The sequence below is a fragment of the Suncus etruscus genome, chromosome 14 (assembly GCF_024139225.1).
Source record: "Suncus etruscus isolate mSunEtr1 chromosome 14, mSunEtr1.pri.cur, whole genome shotgun sequence".
Lineage (NCBI taxonomy): Eukaryota > Metazoa > Chordata > Mammalia > Eulipotyphla > Soricidae > Suncus > Suncus etruscus.
This window is the reverse complement of record NC_064861.1, coordinates 25,016,322-25,029,881: the sequence shown is the minus strand read 5'-3', so window position 1 is coordinate 25,029,881 and position 13,560 is coordinate 25,016,322. Positions and strand designations below refer to the sequence as shown.

General features: G+C 42.6%; 1 protein-coding gene across 1 annotated transcript in view; it reads right to left on the bottom strand.

The window, feature by feature from the left end:
• Positions 1-7,797, bottom strand: part of PFDN1 (prefoldin subunit 1) — an 81,943-nt gene extending 74,146 nt beyond the window's left edge. Inside the window, exons 1-2 of the mRNA XM_049786042.1 lie at positions 7,738-7,797; positions 1,882-2,048 (exon numbers count right to left, since the gene is read on the bottom strand). Of these exons, the coding sequence (XP_049641999.1) occupies positions 1,882-2,048; positions 7,738-7,770 (200 nt within the window). The 5' untranslated portion in view covers positions 7,771-7,797. The remainder of the gene's footprint in view (positions 1-1,881; positions 2,049-7,737) is intronic.
• Positions 7,798-13,560: the final 5,763 nt, after the last annotated feature.

The window sequence follows — 13,560 nt, the reverse complement described above, 5'->3', positions numbered from 1 at the left end:
TCCCACGGCCTGCCAGGGGTGATTTCTGGGTGCAGAGGCAGGATAACCCCTGAGCTCCACCAAGTGTGGTCCAAAAACCAAACAATCAATAAATAAATAAATAAATAAAGTTTAAAAAAAAAAAGAGTTTATTTTGTTCTGATCCCTATTCTTTTGTTTCCCAGTAACAAACTCTCAAAAGTAGAATTATCTATCTCTTTCATAAAGCAAGAAAAATAAATCTGGAGATAAAATTTATTTGTGAGATATGTGAGATGTTTATTCTAAGAAAGCAATCAGATGAACAATCACAATCTCTTTTCCAGAAAGAAATGGATGGGTTAATCAAGAGCAGGGCCTACTTCACATAATGTCATTCCAAGACCATTACAAAATGTTACACTTTATTCTTCCTTCTAATCAATCACAGAACAAGTCATCCTAAACTGAGGTCAAATTCCATTTCTACTAAAAGATTTCCACACTTGAAGTAATGGTCCAGTTACTAAGTAATATTTGTAGACCAAATTCCAGAAAATCCCTCCTGCTGTACCTCCCTACTTTAAAAAAAAAAAATTCTCCTTTTAGCTCATTGTGAAAGAATGTGACCTGTAGTTAAGGGCTTTTCCATTCCTCATGAACTGCTCAGAGATGAAGCATTCATTCTCTTATAAAAGTAATAGAAAGCAAAAAGCAGACCGGGGCTGCAGTTCAGTGAGGTGCATACTATGCATTTATGGGTTTGATGTTTGACATACACAGACATGCCAATGATAACTGTATATCAATCAGAACAAAAGAAAAATTGATTTACTAGCTTTCTCATGTACAAGTTCTTCTATTAAATCTAAAAAGTATATAACAAAAGAATCTACTTAAATATCAACTAAAGTTTTTTAACTCTGGAAAACTGGGGGCCGGAGAGATAGCATGGAGGTAAGGCGTTTGCCTTTCATGCAGGAGGTCATCGGTTCGAATCCCGGCGCCCCATATGGTCCCCTGTGCCTGCCAGGAGCAATTTCTGAGCCTGGAGCCAGGAATAACCCCTGAGCACTGCAGGGTGTGACCCAAAAACCAAAAAAAAAAAAAAAAAAAAACTCTGGAAAACTGGTCTGACATCTACAAGATTCGTCATTTGTATGACTCTTCTAATGAATCAGATAAAAAATGGGGGGGGAGAGATAGCATGGAGGTAAGACATTTGCCTTGCATACAGAAGGATGGTAGTTCGATTCCCAGCATTCCATATGGTCTCTCAAGCCTGCCAGGAGCAATTTCTGAGCGTAAAGCCAGGGGTAACCCCTAAGCACTGCCAGGTGTGACCCAAAAAACAAAAAAAAAAAAAATGAGGGGGGGTCGGAGAGATAGCACAGTGGTAGGACGTTTGCCTTAGACACAGAAGGACGGTGGTTTGAATCCCATGTGGTTCCCCGACCCTACCAGGAGCGATTTCTGAGCATAGAGCTAGGAGTAATCCCTGAGCACTGCCAGGTGGGACCCAAAAACAAAAACAAAAAAATAAACAACAACAGATAGAAAATGGGAAGATCAAATCTGTAACTGTTTAAGTTTTTTTCAAACAAATGACTATGAATATCTTTTCCTGACAAATCTCATTTTTCTTGACATCATAATTGTCTTTTAAATTATTCTTTTAAGTACCTAATCTTAGAAAACAGAGAAAAGATTCAAGAAATGTACTTCAAAGTCTAAAATTATACACATCAATCTAAAAATCAATTTCTCATTCTTAAAAAAAAAGAAAATATATATCAAAAAGGAAAATATTTGATCCTCGTAGCTACTATGATACTTTAACCCAAGTTTCAAAATAAACAAATTCTATTTAATTCAAACATAAACTCACCCAAGATCACTCTCTTAAGAATATATTTTACTTACATTCTTCCTACACCTTCATACATATTAGTTTCATCTACCAAAGTCATAATTTCTGTATCTGTGAGATGTGCGTGCTTTTTCGTTCTGTTTAGCTGTTCAATCTGTATGTCTGCAAGCTTCACCTTCTGTTGAGTGTCAATAGCTTTGGCTTGCAGCTCTGTAAAGGCCTAATAAAAACAAGTCTTTGATTTAGTAGGTAAGACATTTCACAGAAAACATTTAAGTCTATCTAAATCAGGGGTCCTCAAACTTTTTAAACAGGGGGGGCCAGTTCACTGTCCCTCAGACCATTGGAGGGTCTGACTATAGTAAAAACAAAACTGATGAACGAATTCTTATGTACAGTGCATATATCTTATTTTGCAATGAAGAAACAAAACAGATACAAATACAATATGTGGCCCGCAGGCCATAGTTTGAGGACCACTGAATATTAAAACAAAAGTATGTTAACCTGAGACAGAGCTGTGAAAAGTACAAAAGCAAACATCAATAAGACAATGATTATAAGCATAAGGCTAGTGTGCTCAGTATTAAATTTACACTATTCTCAGAAGATACAACCTATTTGAAGCAAAACAGATGCACATTGAATAACCATATCATGTTGCATGTACCCAAAGAGCAATAAAAGCAATAAATGCCAGCAGTAAGGAGATGTGATCCAAGATAAGAATCATAAATGTAACAACTTGCTACATTTATTTTACATGACTAGGTTTCAAAGCACTTTCCAACATATTTAAAATACTAACACAGGACTATTAATATGTGACCATTGAGAAATATATCACACTCCCCTCAATATTTCCATAAGGAATGGCTGTTTAATCATCACAATATACAAACTAAGATATAAAGCTGCTTGTAGAGTATACCAGGAAGGTATAAGGAATAAGGAAGGTACTTAAATCTTATTCTAAAAAAAATTAAAAAAAAAAACTATTCTAAACTATAATTCAGTTAACATTCAAAAAGTGACTAATTGTAAATCAAAAAAAAAAAAAACTATTCAAAGCACTCACTGGTAAACTTGCAGATTTTTATCAAATGCACATGCCAAGCTAAATTTGATATCTATGTACAATACTTAAAACACAGCTTTTAGGTATCCTTGCTGAAAGGGTCAAATGACTTTCATATATATGCTGTCAAATTTAATTTTGGGTTTTTTATTTTTTTGCTTTTGCTTTTTTGGGCCACATCAATGACTCTCAGGGGTTACTCCTGTCTATGCACTCAGAAATCACTCCTGACTCAGGGAACCAAATGGGATGCCAAGGATCGAACCAAGGTCCGTCCTGAATTGGCCATGTGCAAGACAACCCCCTACTGCTGTGCTATCGCTCTGGCCCCGGGTTATTTACTTTTTAATAATTTTTGGACCATATCCAGCAGTACTCAGGGCTTACTCCTTGGCTCTTTGCTCAAGGATCACTCCTGGAGAATATATGTAGTGCCAGGTACTGATGCCAGCATAGCTGCATTCAAGGCAAGAGCCCAACCTGTAGTATTGCTCTGGTCTCTGCTCTCAAATTTATATCAAATAACACCCAAGACTACAGTATCTGGTGAAGATTAGTAAATCTTTATTCTTCGTTCTCACCTTTTGGGGTATTTGTTTTTTGTATTTTTGGTTTTTGGACCACACCCACAGCGCTCAGGGGTTACTCCTGGCTCTGCGCTCAGAAATTGCTCCTGGTAGGCTCAGGGATGGGATGTTGGGGATCAATCCTGAGTCAGTCATGTGCAAGGCAAATGCCCTACCTGCTGTGCTATGGCTTGGCCACTCATTCTACCTATTACTAAGATTTTCAGATTTTCTATAGAAAAAGAAGGTGTCTGAGATTTTTCTATGAGGCTCTACCCAAAAATATTTTCTTTCCCCCCCCCTTTGTTTTTTTTGGGGGGGCACTCCTAGAAGTGCTCAGGAGTCCTGGAACTGTGCTCAGGGGATTGCTCACTCCTTGTATTGCAAGAATTCAATATGGATGGGCACCATGGGCATATAAAGTACTTCAACATCATGCTATCTCTCTAGCCCCAGATCTTATCTTTAGTTTTGGGGTCACACCTTGAGGTGTTCAAGGAATCACATGGGATGGCAGAGATCAAACCCTGGACAACCTTGAGCCAAGTAAGTGCCTATTTGTGCTATCTCTCAGGCCCCAGTTCTTTTCTTTTTTTATGGGGGAAAGGGAAAGGTGGTTTGGGACTATACCTGACAGATATCAGCAGTTATTCCTGGCTCTGTACCTTATAGGATGCCAGGGATCAAACCTAAGTGAATGGGGCCGGTGAGGTGGCGCTAGAGGTAAGGTGTCTGCCTTGCGAGCACTAGCCAAGGAAGGACCGCGGTTCAATCTCCCATATGGTCCCCCAAGCCAGGGGCAATTTCTGAGCGCTTAGCCAGGAGTAACCCCTGAGCATCAAACGGGTGTGGCCTGAAAAATCAAAAACAAACAAAACAAACAAACAAAAAAAAAAACTTAAGTGAGCCTTGCACAAAGCAAATATCCTACTTCAATATTAATTTATGAGCCTCTACTTATCTCTTTTACATTAGAAAATATAAATTTTTATTATAAAATTAAATCCTTAAACACTTTGTATTGCTTAACTCTAGTAATCATCAAAACTATCCCATTTAAGTTTGTAATAATCTTTAGTTTATACTCATTGCCCATAAGTATTTTCTTGACAACAAATTCATCTAATGGGAAATAAATCCACTCATAGCTGTACTCTATAAGTCATTCACTAAATCCTAGTTTAATTTCCACCCATACTATCTGGTTCACATTTTGTTGTTTGTTTGTTTTGGGGTCATACCCAATGACTCTCAGGGGTTACTCCTGCTATGCGCTCAGAAATCGCTCCTGGCTTGGGGGACAATATGGGACGCGGGGGATCAAACCTCGGGGCAGTCTTAGGCTAGCGCAGGCAAGGCAGAAACATCTTACCACTTGCGCTACTGCTCCGGCCCCCGCTGGCTGAGGGACCATATAGAATAATGGGAATCGAACCAGGTCCCTCCTGGGTCTGTCGCATGCAAGGCTAATGCCCCACCACTGTACTATCTCTCCGGGCCCCTAAAACAAAATTCATTTTAAGAATAAAGCCTTTTGGGGCCGGAGAGATAGTATGAAGGTAAGGCGTTTGCCTTGCATGCAGAAGGACGGTGGTTCGAATCCTGACATCCCATATAGTCCCCCGAAGCGATTTCTAAGCATAGAGCTAAGAGTAACCCCTGAGTGCTGCCAGGTGTGACCCAAAAAAAAAAAAAAAAAAAAAAAGAATAAAGCCTTCTGGAAGATAATCATTTCCCCCCCCGCCTTCCGTTAGATAAAATGTGGGGGCCGAAGAGATAGCACAGCGGTGTTTGCCTTGCAAGCAGCCGCCAGGACCTAAGGTGGTTGGTTTGAATCCCAGCATCCCATATGGTCCCCTGTGCCTGCCAGGAGCTATTTCTGAGCAGACAGCCAGGAGTAACCCCTAAGTACTGCCAGGTGTGACCCAAAAACCAAAAAAAAAAAAAAAAAAACACCCAAAAAAATTAAAATGTGGGGGTCAGAGTGGTGGTGCAGAGTGTAAGGCATCTGCCTTGCATGCATTAGCCTAGGATGGACCAAGGTTCGATCTCCTGGCATCCCATATGGTCCCCAAGCCTGGAGTGACTTCTAAGCACACAGCCAGGAGTAACCTCTGAGGGTCACTGGGAGTGGCCCAACAACCTACCAATCAACCAATCAATCTATAAAGTAAAAAACAAATTGAGTTTGGGGCGGAGAGATAGCATGGAGATAAGGCATTTGCCTTACATGCACAAGAACGGTGGTTCAAATCCCAGCATCCCATATGGTCCCCCGAGCCTGCCAGGAGCGTAGAGTGTAGAGCCAGGAGTAAACCCTAAGCACTGCTGGGTGTGACCCAAAAAACAAATAAAACAAAAAAATTGAGTTTGAGTCCCGCGGGTGCTTTCCAGTCCTTTAGAAAAAAAAAACTTTATTTCTTTTTTGCTTTTTTTGGGGGGATGGTCACACCCAGCAGTGCTCAGGGGTTACTCCTGGCTCCACACTCAGAAATCGCTCCTGGCAGGCTCGGGGGACCATATGGGATGCCAGGATTCGAATTACCGTCCTTCTGCATGCAAGGCAAACACCTTAGCTCCATTTCTCCAGCCCCTGAATTTTGTTTTAAATACTATCATCTAATTATTCAGTACACTGCTTGGGAAAGAAGTTAGTATATGTGAATTGGTAAACTATTACAGAATACCATATAGGGAGTATATTTACAAGTTCCAAAACAAGAATGGTGAAAGACTAGACAAACACAAAATTTCAGAGCAATGACAAATCACTACCCTATTTATTCTACAAAGGTTGACAGAAACTACAGTCTTAAATAAAAGTTTGGTTATAGAAAGAATCAAAATGGGGGCCGGATAGATAGCATGGAGGTAAGGCATTTGCCTTGCATGCAGAAGGATGGTGGTTCAAATCCCGGCATCCCATAAGGTCCCCCGAGTCTGCCAGGAGCGATTTCTGAGCGTAGAGCCAGGAGTAACCACTGAGCGCTGCTGTGACCCAAAAGCAAAAACAAAAAGAACCAGAACCAAAATGGTGTGTTATCAAAAAGAGTGAAAGAATGGCAGAAGGGATGGTACAGCAGGTAAGACACTCGCTTTGCACTTACCCAACATCCCATAAGGTCCCCAACCCTGCTAGAAGAGATCTTTAGCAGCACTGGGTGTGGCCCAAAAACAAAAAACAAAAACAAGGTTTGTTGGAAGCCAAAGAAGGTTCTAGTTCAAACCTACAACTGAGTATTTTCAGAAACTATTTTTCTTTTTACCAGATTATTTTAGGTTTAAAGTAGATGGAAGTATGGTATCCAGACCCTCCAAAAAGCCTGAGTTCTGGTCTGTACTGAAGTTAGAAGCCTGAACATTCTAGGAATCCAAGAGATAGTAAAGGGGGGTAGGGTGCTTGCCTTGCACGAGACAGACTCAGACTGGATCTCCAGCATCCCATAACGGTCCCCTGAGCACCGCAGGAATGATTCCTGAGTGCAGAGCCAGGAGTAAGCTCTGAACACCGCTGTGTGCCCCCCACCAAAAATGTGGGGGGAATCTTTAGTGGTCTAAATTCTAAAACTGCAACAAACTCTAAATTCTAAAACCACAACAAGTCGTTGCAGAATAATAACATCTGTAAGCAACTGTTTAAATAAGGAGAAACCCAATTGTTCATGGAGTTTGTTTGAAAAACTTCACGAAACTTGATTTTTATTTTTATTTATTTTATTTTATTTTATTTTTGGACAAGTGCTTCAGAAGGGAGTTGAGAGTCTGAGAAGTACAAGGGCAAGATCTCACCAACTGCAGATGCTGCACTAAGGAATCCACTAAGTAAGTGATCTTTGCAAGATAAGGGATCCACTAAGTGATCTGAAAACAAAAGTCGGACTTGGGAGTTTGTCTACAGCAACTCAGGATGTAAAATTAGAGAAAGGCGTTTGAAAGGGCTCCAACTTGAAAGGCTCGTGTGGAGTCTTACAAAGGATGTGAAGGCTCCGGGGGAGACGAGGCAGTTCCGGGGTGCGGCACGAGGAGACAGGCCCGCTCACGGCTGCCAAGACAACCCAGCCCGGCCAGGCCCACGAGCTCTTCCCAGCTCGACCCCGACTCCCACCTGCGGGAGACCCGGTCCCACCTAAGGGCTCTGGGAAATGATCCCCAGTTGCCTGGAGCCTCTTTCCGTTCGCAAGACTCAGGCCTCTCTCGCTACTCTTGCCCACGGTGCCCTTCACTTCCAAAGAGAAGCCTCAGTCTGCTCGACACCCTACTTTTACCTTCTTCAACTCCAGATCCACGGGGGCCGCCATCTTGGTTCGCCCTCTGCGCCTGCGCGATGGGAGGTCGGCAACGCGAGGGGAGGCGGGTGATCTGCGCCTGCGCATAAGGCTAGCCTGCGCCTCTTTCCGTCTTTCCCGACTGGTGGTCCTTAAAATTCCGAATTGCCAACACAAGATCTTTCCCCAAGACTAATCCGTCCTGTCCCTACGTTTCTACGTCTTTCCAGCTGGCAATTCAACGTTCAGGTTACGAATATGTTTTTAAGTATTTTGACAAAAGCTTGCTTTTTTGCTGCAAAATCAAGATAGATGCAACTCAAGCTAGAACGTCATTCAGCCTTGCAGTTAATCTTTCTCTGCTCCTTCTGCGAGGCAAAAGAATCAAACTGAGCCTCAAGACATGCTGGTGTGGAGAAAACCAAAAAGCTTAGTTTAAGTCTTTTAAAAAAATAGTTCTACTAAATTCTGCTAAAGATGTAGGCATAGTGGGAAAGAAAGAAAGAAGAAAAAGAAAGAAAGAAGAAAGAAAGAAAGAAAGAAAGAAAGAAAGAAAGAAAGAAAGAAAGAAAGAAAGAAAGAAAGAAAGAAAGAAAGAAAGAAAGAAAGAAAGAAAGAAAGAAGAAAAAGAAAGAAAAAAGAGAGAGAAAGAGAGAAAGAAAGAAAGAAAGAAAGAAAGAAAAGAGAGAAAGAAGAGAGAAAGAAGAGAGAAAAGAGAGAAAGAAGAGAGAAGGAAGGAAGGAAGGAAGGAAGGAAGGAAGGAAGGAAGGAAGGAAGGAAGGAAGGAAGGAAGGAAGGAAGGAAGGAAGGAAGGCAGGCCCGGAGAGATAGCACAGCGGCGTTTGCCTTACAAGCAGCCGATCCAGGACCAAGGGTGGTTGGTTCGAATCCCGGTGTCCCATATGGTCCCCCGTGCCTGCCAGGAGCTATTTCTGAGCAGACAGCCAGGAGTAACCCCTGAGCACCGCCGGGTGGAAGGAAGGAAGGAAGGAAGGAAGGAAGGAAGGAAGGAAGGAAGGAAGGAAGGAAGGAAGGAAGGAAGGAAGGAAGGAGGGAGGGAGGGAGGGAGGGAGGGAGGGAGGGAGGGAGGGAGGGAGGGAGGGAGGGAGGAGGGAGAGGAGAGAGAGAGAGAAAGAAAGAAAGAGAAAGAAAGGAGAAGAGAGGAGAGAGAAGAGAGAGAGAGAGAAGAAAGAAAAGAAAGAGAAAGAAAGAAAGAAAGAAAGAAAGAAAGAAAGAAGAAAGAAAGAGAAAGAAAGAAAGAAAGAAAGAAGAAAGAAAGAAAGAAAGAAAGAAAGAAAGAAAGAAAGAAAGAAAGAAAGAAAGAAAGAAAGAAAGAAAGAAAGAGAAAGAAAGAAATCTGAAGAGGGTGGAAGAGATAGCACAGCATTGCGCTCGTTGCCTTGCACATGGCTGACAGGAACTCCCTGCATCCCATATAGTCCACAGACCCCACCAGGAATGATTCCTGAGCGCTGAGCCAGAAGTAACCCCTAAGCACTAACAGGTGTGTGCCCCCAAAAAGTCAGTTTTTTTGTATAGATCTTTCCCATCTTTAGTTAAGTTGATTCTAAGGTATAATTTTCTAAGACACAACTGTGAATGGGGTTGGTTTTTTTTTTTTAGTATCTCTTCTCTTTCATTTATATATAAAACAGCCATATATTTTTGCGTAATAATTTTGTAGCCTCCCATTTTATTATGCAAATCTATAGTTTCAAGAAGCTTTTTTTTCGGGGCCAGAGAGATAGCATGGAGATAGGGCATTTGCCTTGCATTCAGAAAGACGGTGGTTCAAATCCCAGCATCCCATAGATAAAATAATTTATTTGTGTTTATTTGATTCCTATTCAAGAGAATTACCTTATATATAGTCAATATAGGCACAGAGTTAAATTTTTTTTAACATTTTCTTTTTTTTTTTTTTTTTTTTTTTTGGTTTTTGGGCCACACCCGGCGATGCTCAGGGGTTACTCCTGGCTGTCTGCTCAGAAATAGCTCCTGGCAGGCACGGGGGACCATATGGGACACCGGGATTCGAACCAACCACCTTTGGTCCTGGATCGGCTGCTTGCAAGGCAAACACCACTGTGCTATCTCTCCGGGCCCTTTTTTAACATTTTCTAATGGTGGTGTACGGAAGAAGGAAGGAAGGAAGAAAGAAAGGAAGGAAGGAAGGAAGGAAGGAAGGAAGGAAGGAAGGAAGGAAGGAAGGAAGGAAGGAAGGAAGGAAGGAAGGAAAGAAGGGAGGGAGGAAGGGAGGGAGGGAGGCAGGGAAAGGGAAGAAGGGAGGGGGAGGAAGGAAGGAAGGAAAGAAGAGAGGGAAGCAGGAAGGTAGGAGGGAAAGGGAAGAAGGGAGGGGAGGATGGGAGGGAGGGAGGGAGGAAGGAAAGAAGGGAGGGAAGGAGGGAGGCAGGGAAAGGGAAGAAGGGAGGGGGAGGAAGGAAGGGAGGGAGGGAGGAGGGAGGGGGAAGAAGGGAGGGGGAGGAAGGAGGGAGGGAGGAAGGAAGGAAAGAAGGGAGGAAAGCAGGGAGGGAGGAGGGAAAGGGAAGAAGGGAGGGGGAGGAAGGAAGGAAGGAAGGAAGGAAGGAAGGAAGGAAGGAAGGAAGGAAGGAAGGAAGGAAGGAAGGAAGGAAGGGAGGGAGGGAGGGAGGGAAGGAGGGAAGAAGGGAGGGAGGGAGAGAAGAGGAAAGGGAAGAAGGGAGGGGGAGAAAGAGAGGGAGGGAGTAAGGAAGGAAAGAAGGAAGGAAGGAAGGAAGGAAGGAAGGAAGGAAGGAAGGAAGGAAGGATTCATTCAAGGATAGCACCATGCACAAAAGATCTTCAATAAATGGGCATTGTATTAAATTGATATACTTAGCAATGTGGTTCATTTTGTCTTGTTTTGTCTTTTATACCACATCACACAAACTAAAAAAAATCTCTTTTCTTTGGTTTTTGGGTCACACCCGGCTGTGCTCAGGGGTTACTCCTGGCTATCTGCTCAGAAATAGCTCCTGGCAGGCACAAGGGACCATATGAGACACCGGGATTTGAACCAACCACCTTTGGTCCTGGATCGGCTGCTTGCAAGGCAAACGCCGCTGTGCTATCTCTCCGGGCCCAAAAAAATCTCTTTTCTTAAGCTCCCCCCTAAAGACTGTATCTGTCACTCTTCAAATGTACATAATCATTTCTATCTTTAAATTTTTATGGTTACACAAAAAGCTATTGGACATAAAGAACTATAGAATAATTATGGTTCTCTGACCATCATAATACTTAAGTATAAGAAAGGAAAACAATAAGAATAAACTTTTTATGAGTGTTTATCTTTTTTGTTTGTTTGTTTGTTTGTTTTGGCCACACCCATTTGATGCTCAGGGGTTACTCCTGACTAAGCGCTCAGAAATTGCACCTGGCTTGGGGGGACCATATGGGATGCCTGGGGATCTAACCGTGGTCCTTCCCTGGCTAGCACTTGCAAGGCTTACCTCTAGCGCCATCTCTCCGGCCCCTATCAACAAGAGGAGTCAGAGTTATAATACAAAAGATAAGGCATTTGCCTTGCATGCAGCCAACTGAGTTCAATCCCCAGCATGCCATATGGTGTACTGATCACTGTCAGGAGTGATCCTTGAGTGTAGAGCCTGGAGTAACCCCTGAGCATTGATGAATGTAGAAAAAGAAAAAGAAAAAAGGGGGTTAAGGGTTTAATTCACAACTTTATTTTTTTTCTATCTGAAAGTATAACTTTTTAAAAATAACATCTATATTTAGGGGCCAGAGTGGTGGCGCAAACAGTAAGGCATCTGCCTTGCCCGCGCTAGCCTTAGGACGGACCGTAGTTCGATGCCCTGGCATCCCATATAGTTCCCCAAGCCAGGAGCAATTTCTGAGTGCATAGCCAGGAGTAACCCCTGAGCGTCACCAAATGTAACCAAAAAAAAAAAACAAAAGCAAAAAAAATTTTTTTTATTTCAACACCATGATTAGAAACATGATTGTAGTTGGATTTCAGTCATATAAGGAACACCCCCTTCACCAGTGCCACATTCCCATCACCAATGCTCCCCATATCCCGCCTCCCTCTCCCTTTTATTGGAGACAGGCTTTCTACTTCCCTCACTCATTGACATTGTTTTGGTTTCGTTGGGTTTTTGTTTAGTTGGTTGGTTTTTGTTTTGGGGCCACACCTGTTGATGCTGGGGGTTACTCCTGGCTATGAGCTCAGAAATCGCTTCTGTCTCGGGACCATATGGGACTCCAGGATTGAACTGAGGTCCATCCTGGATCTGCCGCATGCAAGGAAAATGCCTTACTGCTGCGCTATTGCTGCAGCCCTCATTGGCATTGTTATGATAGTTCTTTTTTTTTTTAATATTTTTTATTTAAGTAACATGATCATAGTTGGGTTACAGTCACAAACAGAACACCCCTCTTCACCAGTGTAACATTCCCCTCTCCCCCTTTCCCATCCCCTGTCTGTATTCGAGACAGGCATTCTACTACAGTTATTTGTTTTTAAGTTCAGTAAATTATATTTTTTTCCTTAAAGGATAAGAGTAAAAAAATATAGTAAAGGTGTGATAATGGCAATCGCCATTGTTTGCATAGGTCCAGAAAAATATGGGAAAACGGGAAAAAATCCTTGGCCTGATTGCAAAAAGGCCTCACCCCAGAAGTTTATTGGCATAAGATCGACTCTGGGTTCCAGGCATATTAGTCTGTCCAACCCGAGTCATTCTCCCTGGTCCCGCTGAAACTTTTTAACACTTTAGCTGTTGTTGGTATCAGGTTCTTATATTTAAAGATTCTGGATTCTGTGCATTTCTTTCATCGATGTCAGGCTGATGTGGAGCATCCTCTAGTTTCAGCATACCATTAAATGTGGAGCGATCTGCCCTGCAAGCAGGTTGTTGCTGAGTCGTCTGGGTGTTGAGAGCTCTCTTTGGAGTAAGTCAATACCAAAGCAGTGGTAGGTCTTCCCTGGTAGAGACTTGGATCCTGGAAATGTTATAGACGATTGTGGTTGTTTCCATAGATGGTATCCATTGTTCAGGTGTGTGTGGGAGATGCCCATTCTTCTGAGGCCTAAGCCAAATCATTATGCCAATGTTCAGGGTATAAGGCCTAATTGCATTACCAAATTTGTGTTCCCATCTCTATTAGATAAGAATTTGTTTGCATATGTATTATTTTCCCATTTTAGTGTGCCTATGCAAAAGAGAAGCAATGCCACAAGATATTGTTGGTGCATCTGGGGGCCGACGAAAAGTCCAACATTCCCCGTAACTTGGTTCAAACATGAAATCTATACAGAGAAACTCTTCTACCAGTATTGCTTATAAAAAAGATCTCAAAGGGAGAAAATCAAACAATCAAATAACAAAACCAGTTGGCAAAATTGTCACTATATGAGGATGTTCGAAAAGAGTTATAGATGTTAAGAAAATACATCTGAGATATACAAAGGAGATACACGGGTCCCTTTTATATTTTAGAAATAGTCAAGACGGTGCCCAGAGAGATAGCACAGCAGTGTTTGCCTTGCAAGCAGCCGATCCAGGACCAAAGGTGGTTGGTTCGAATCCCGGTGTCCCATATGGTCCCCCGTGCCTGCCAGGAGCTATTTCTGAGCAGACAGCCCGGAGTAACCTCTGAGCATCGCTGGGTGTGGCCCAAAAAAAAAAAAAAAAGTCAAGAGGGAGGGTGTTGTTTCTGAGACACCGCTTTGGTCTGTGATTTGGACAAGCGGAGAACACATGGAGCCATGTCCTCCCCGTGTTGCCTACTGAAGCTTCCGACTCCCCGAGAGGTGTTTGCTTCCTAATTGCTGAAGTCGGA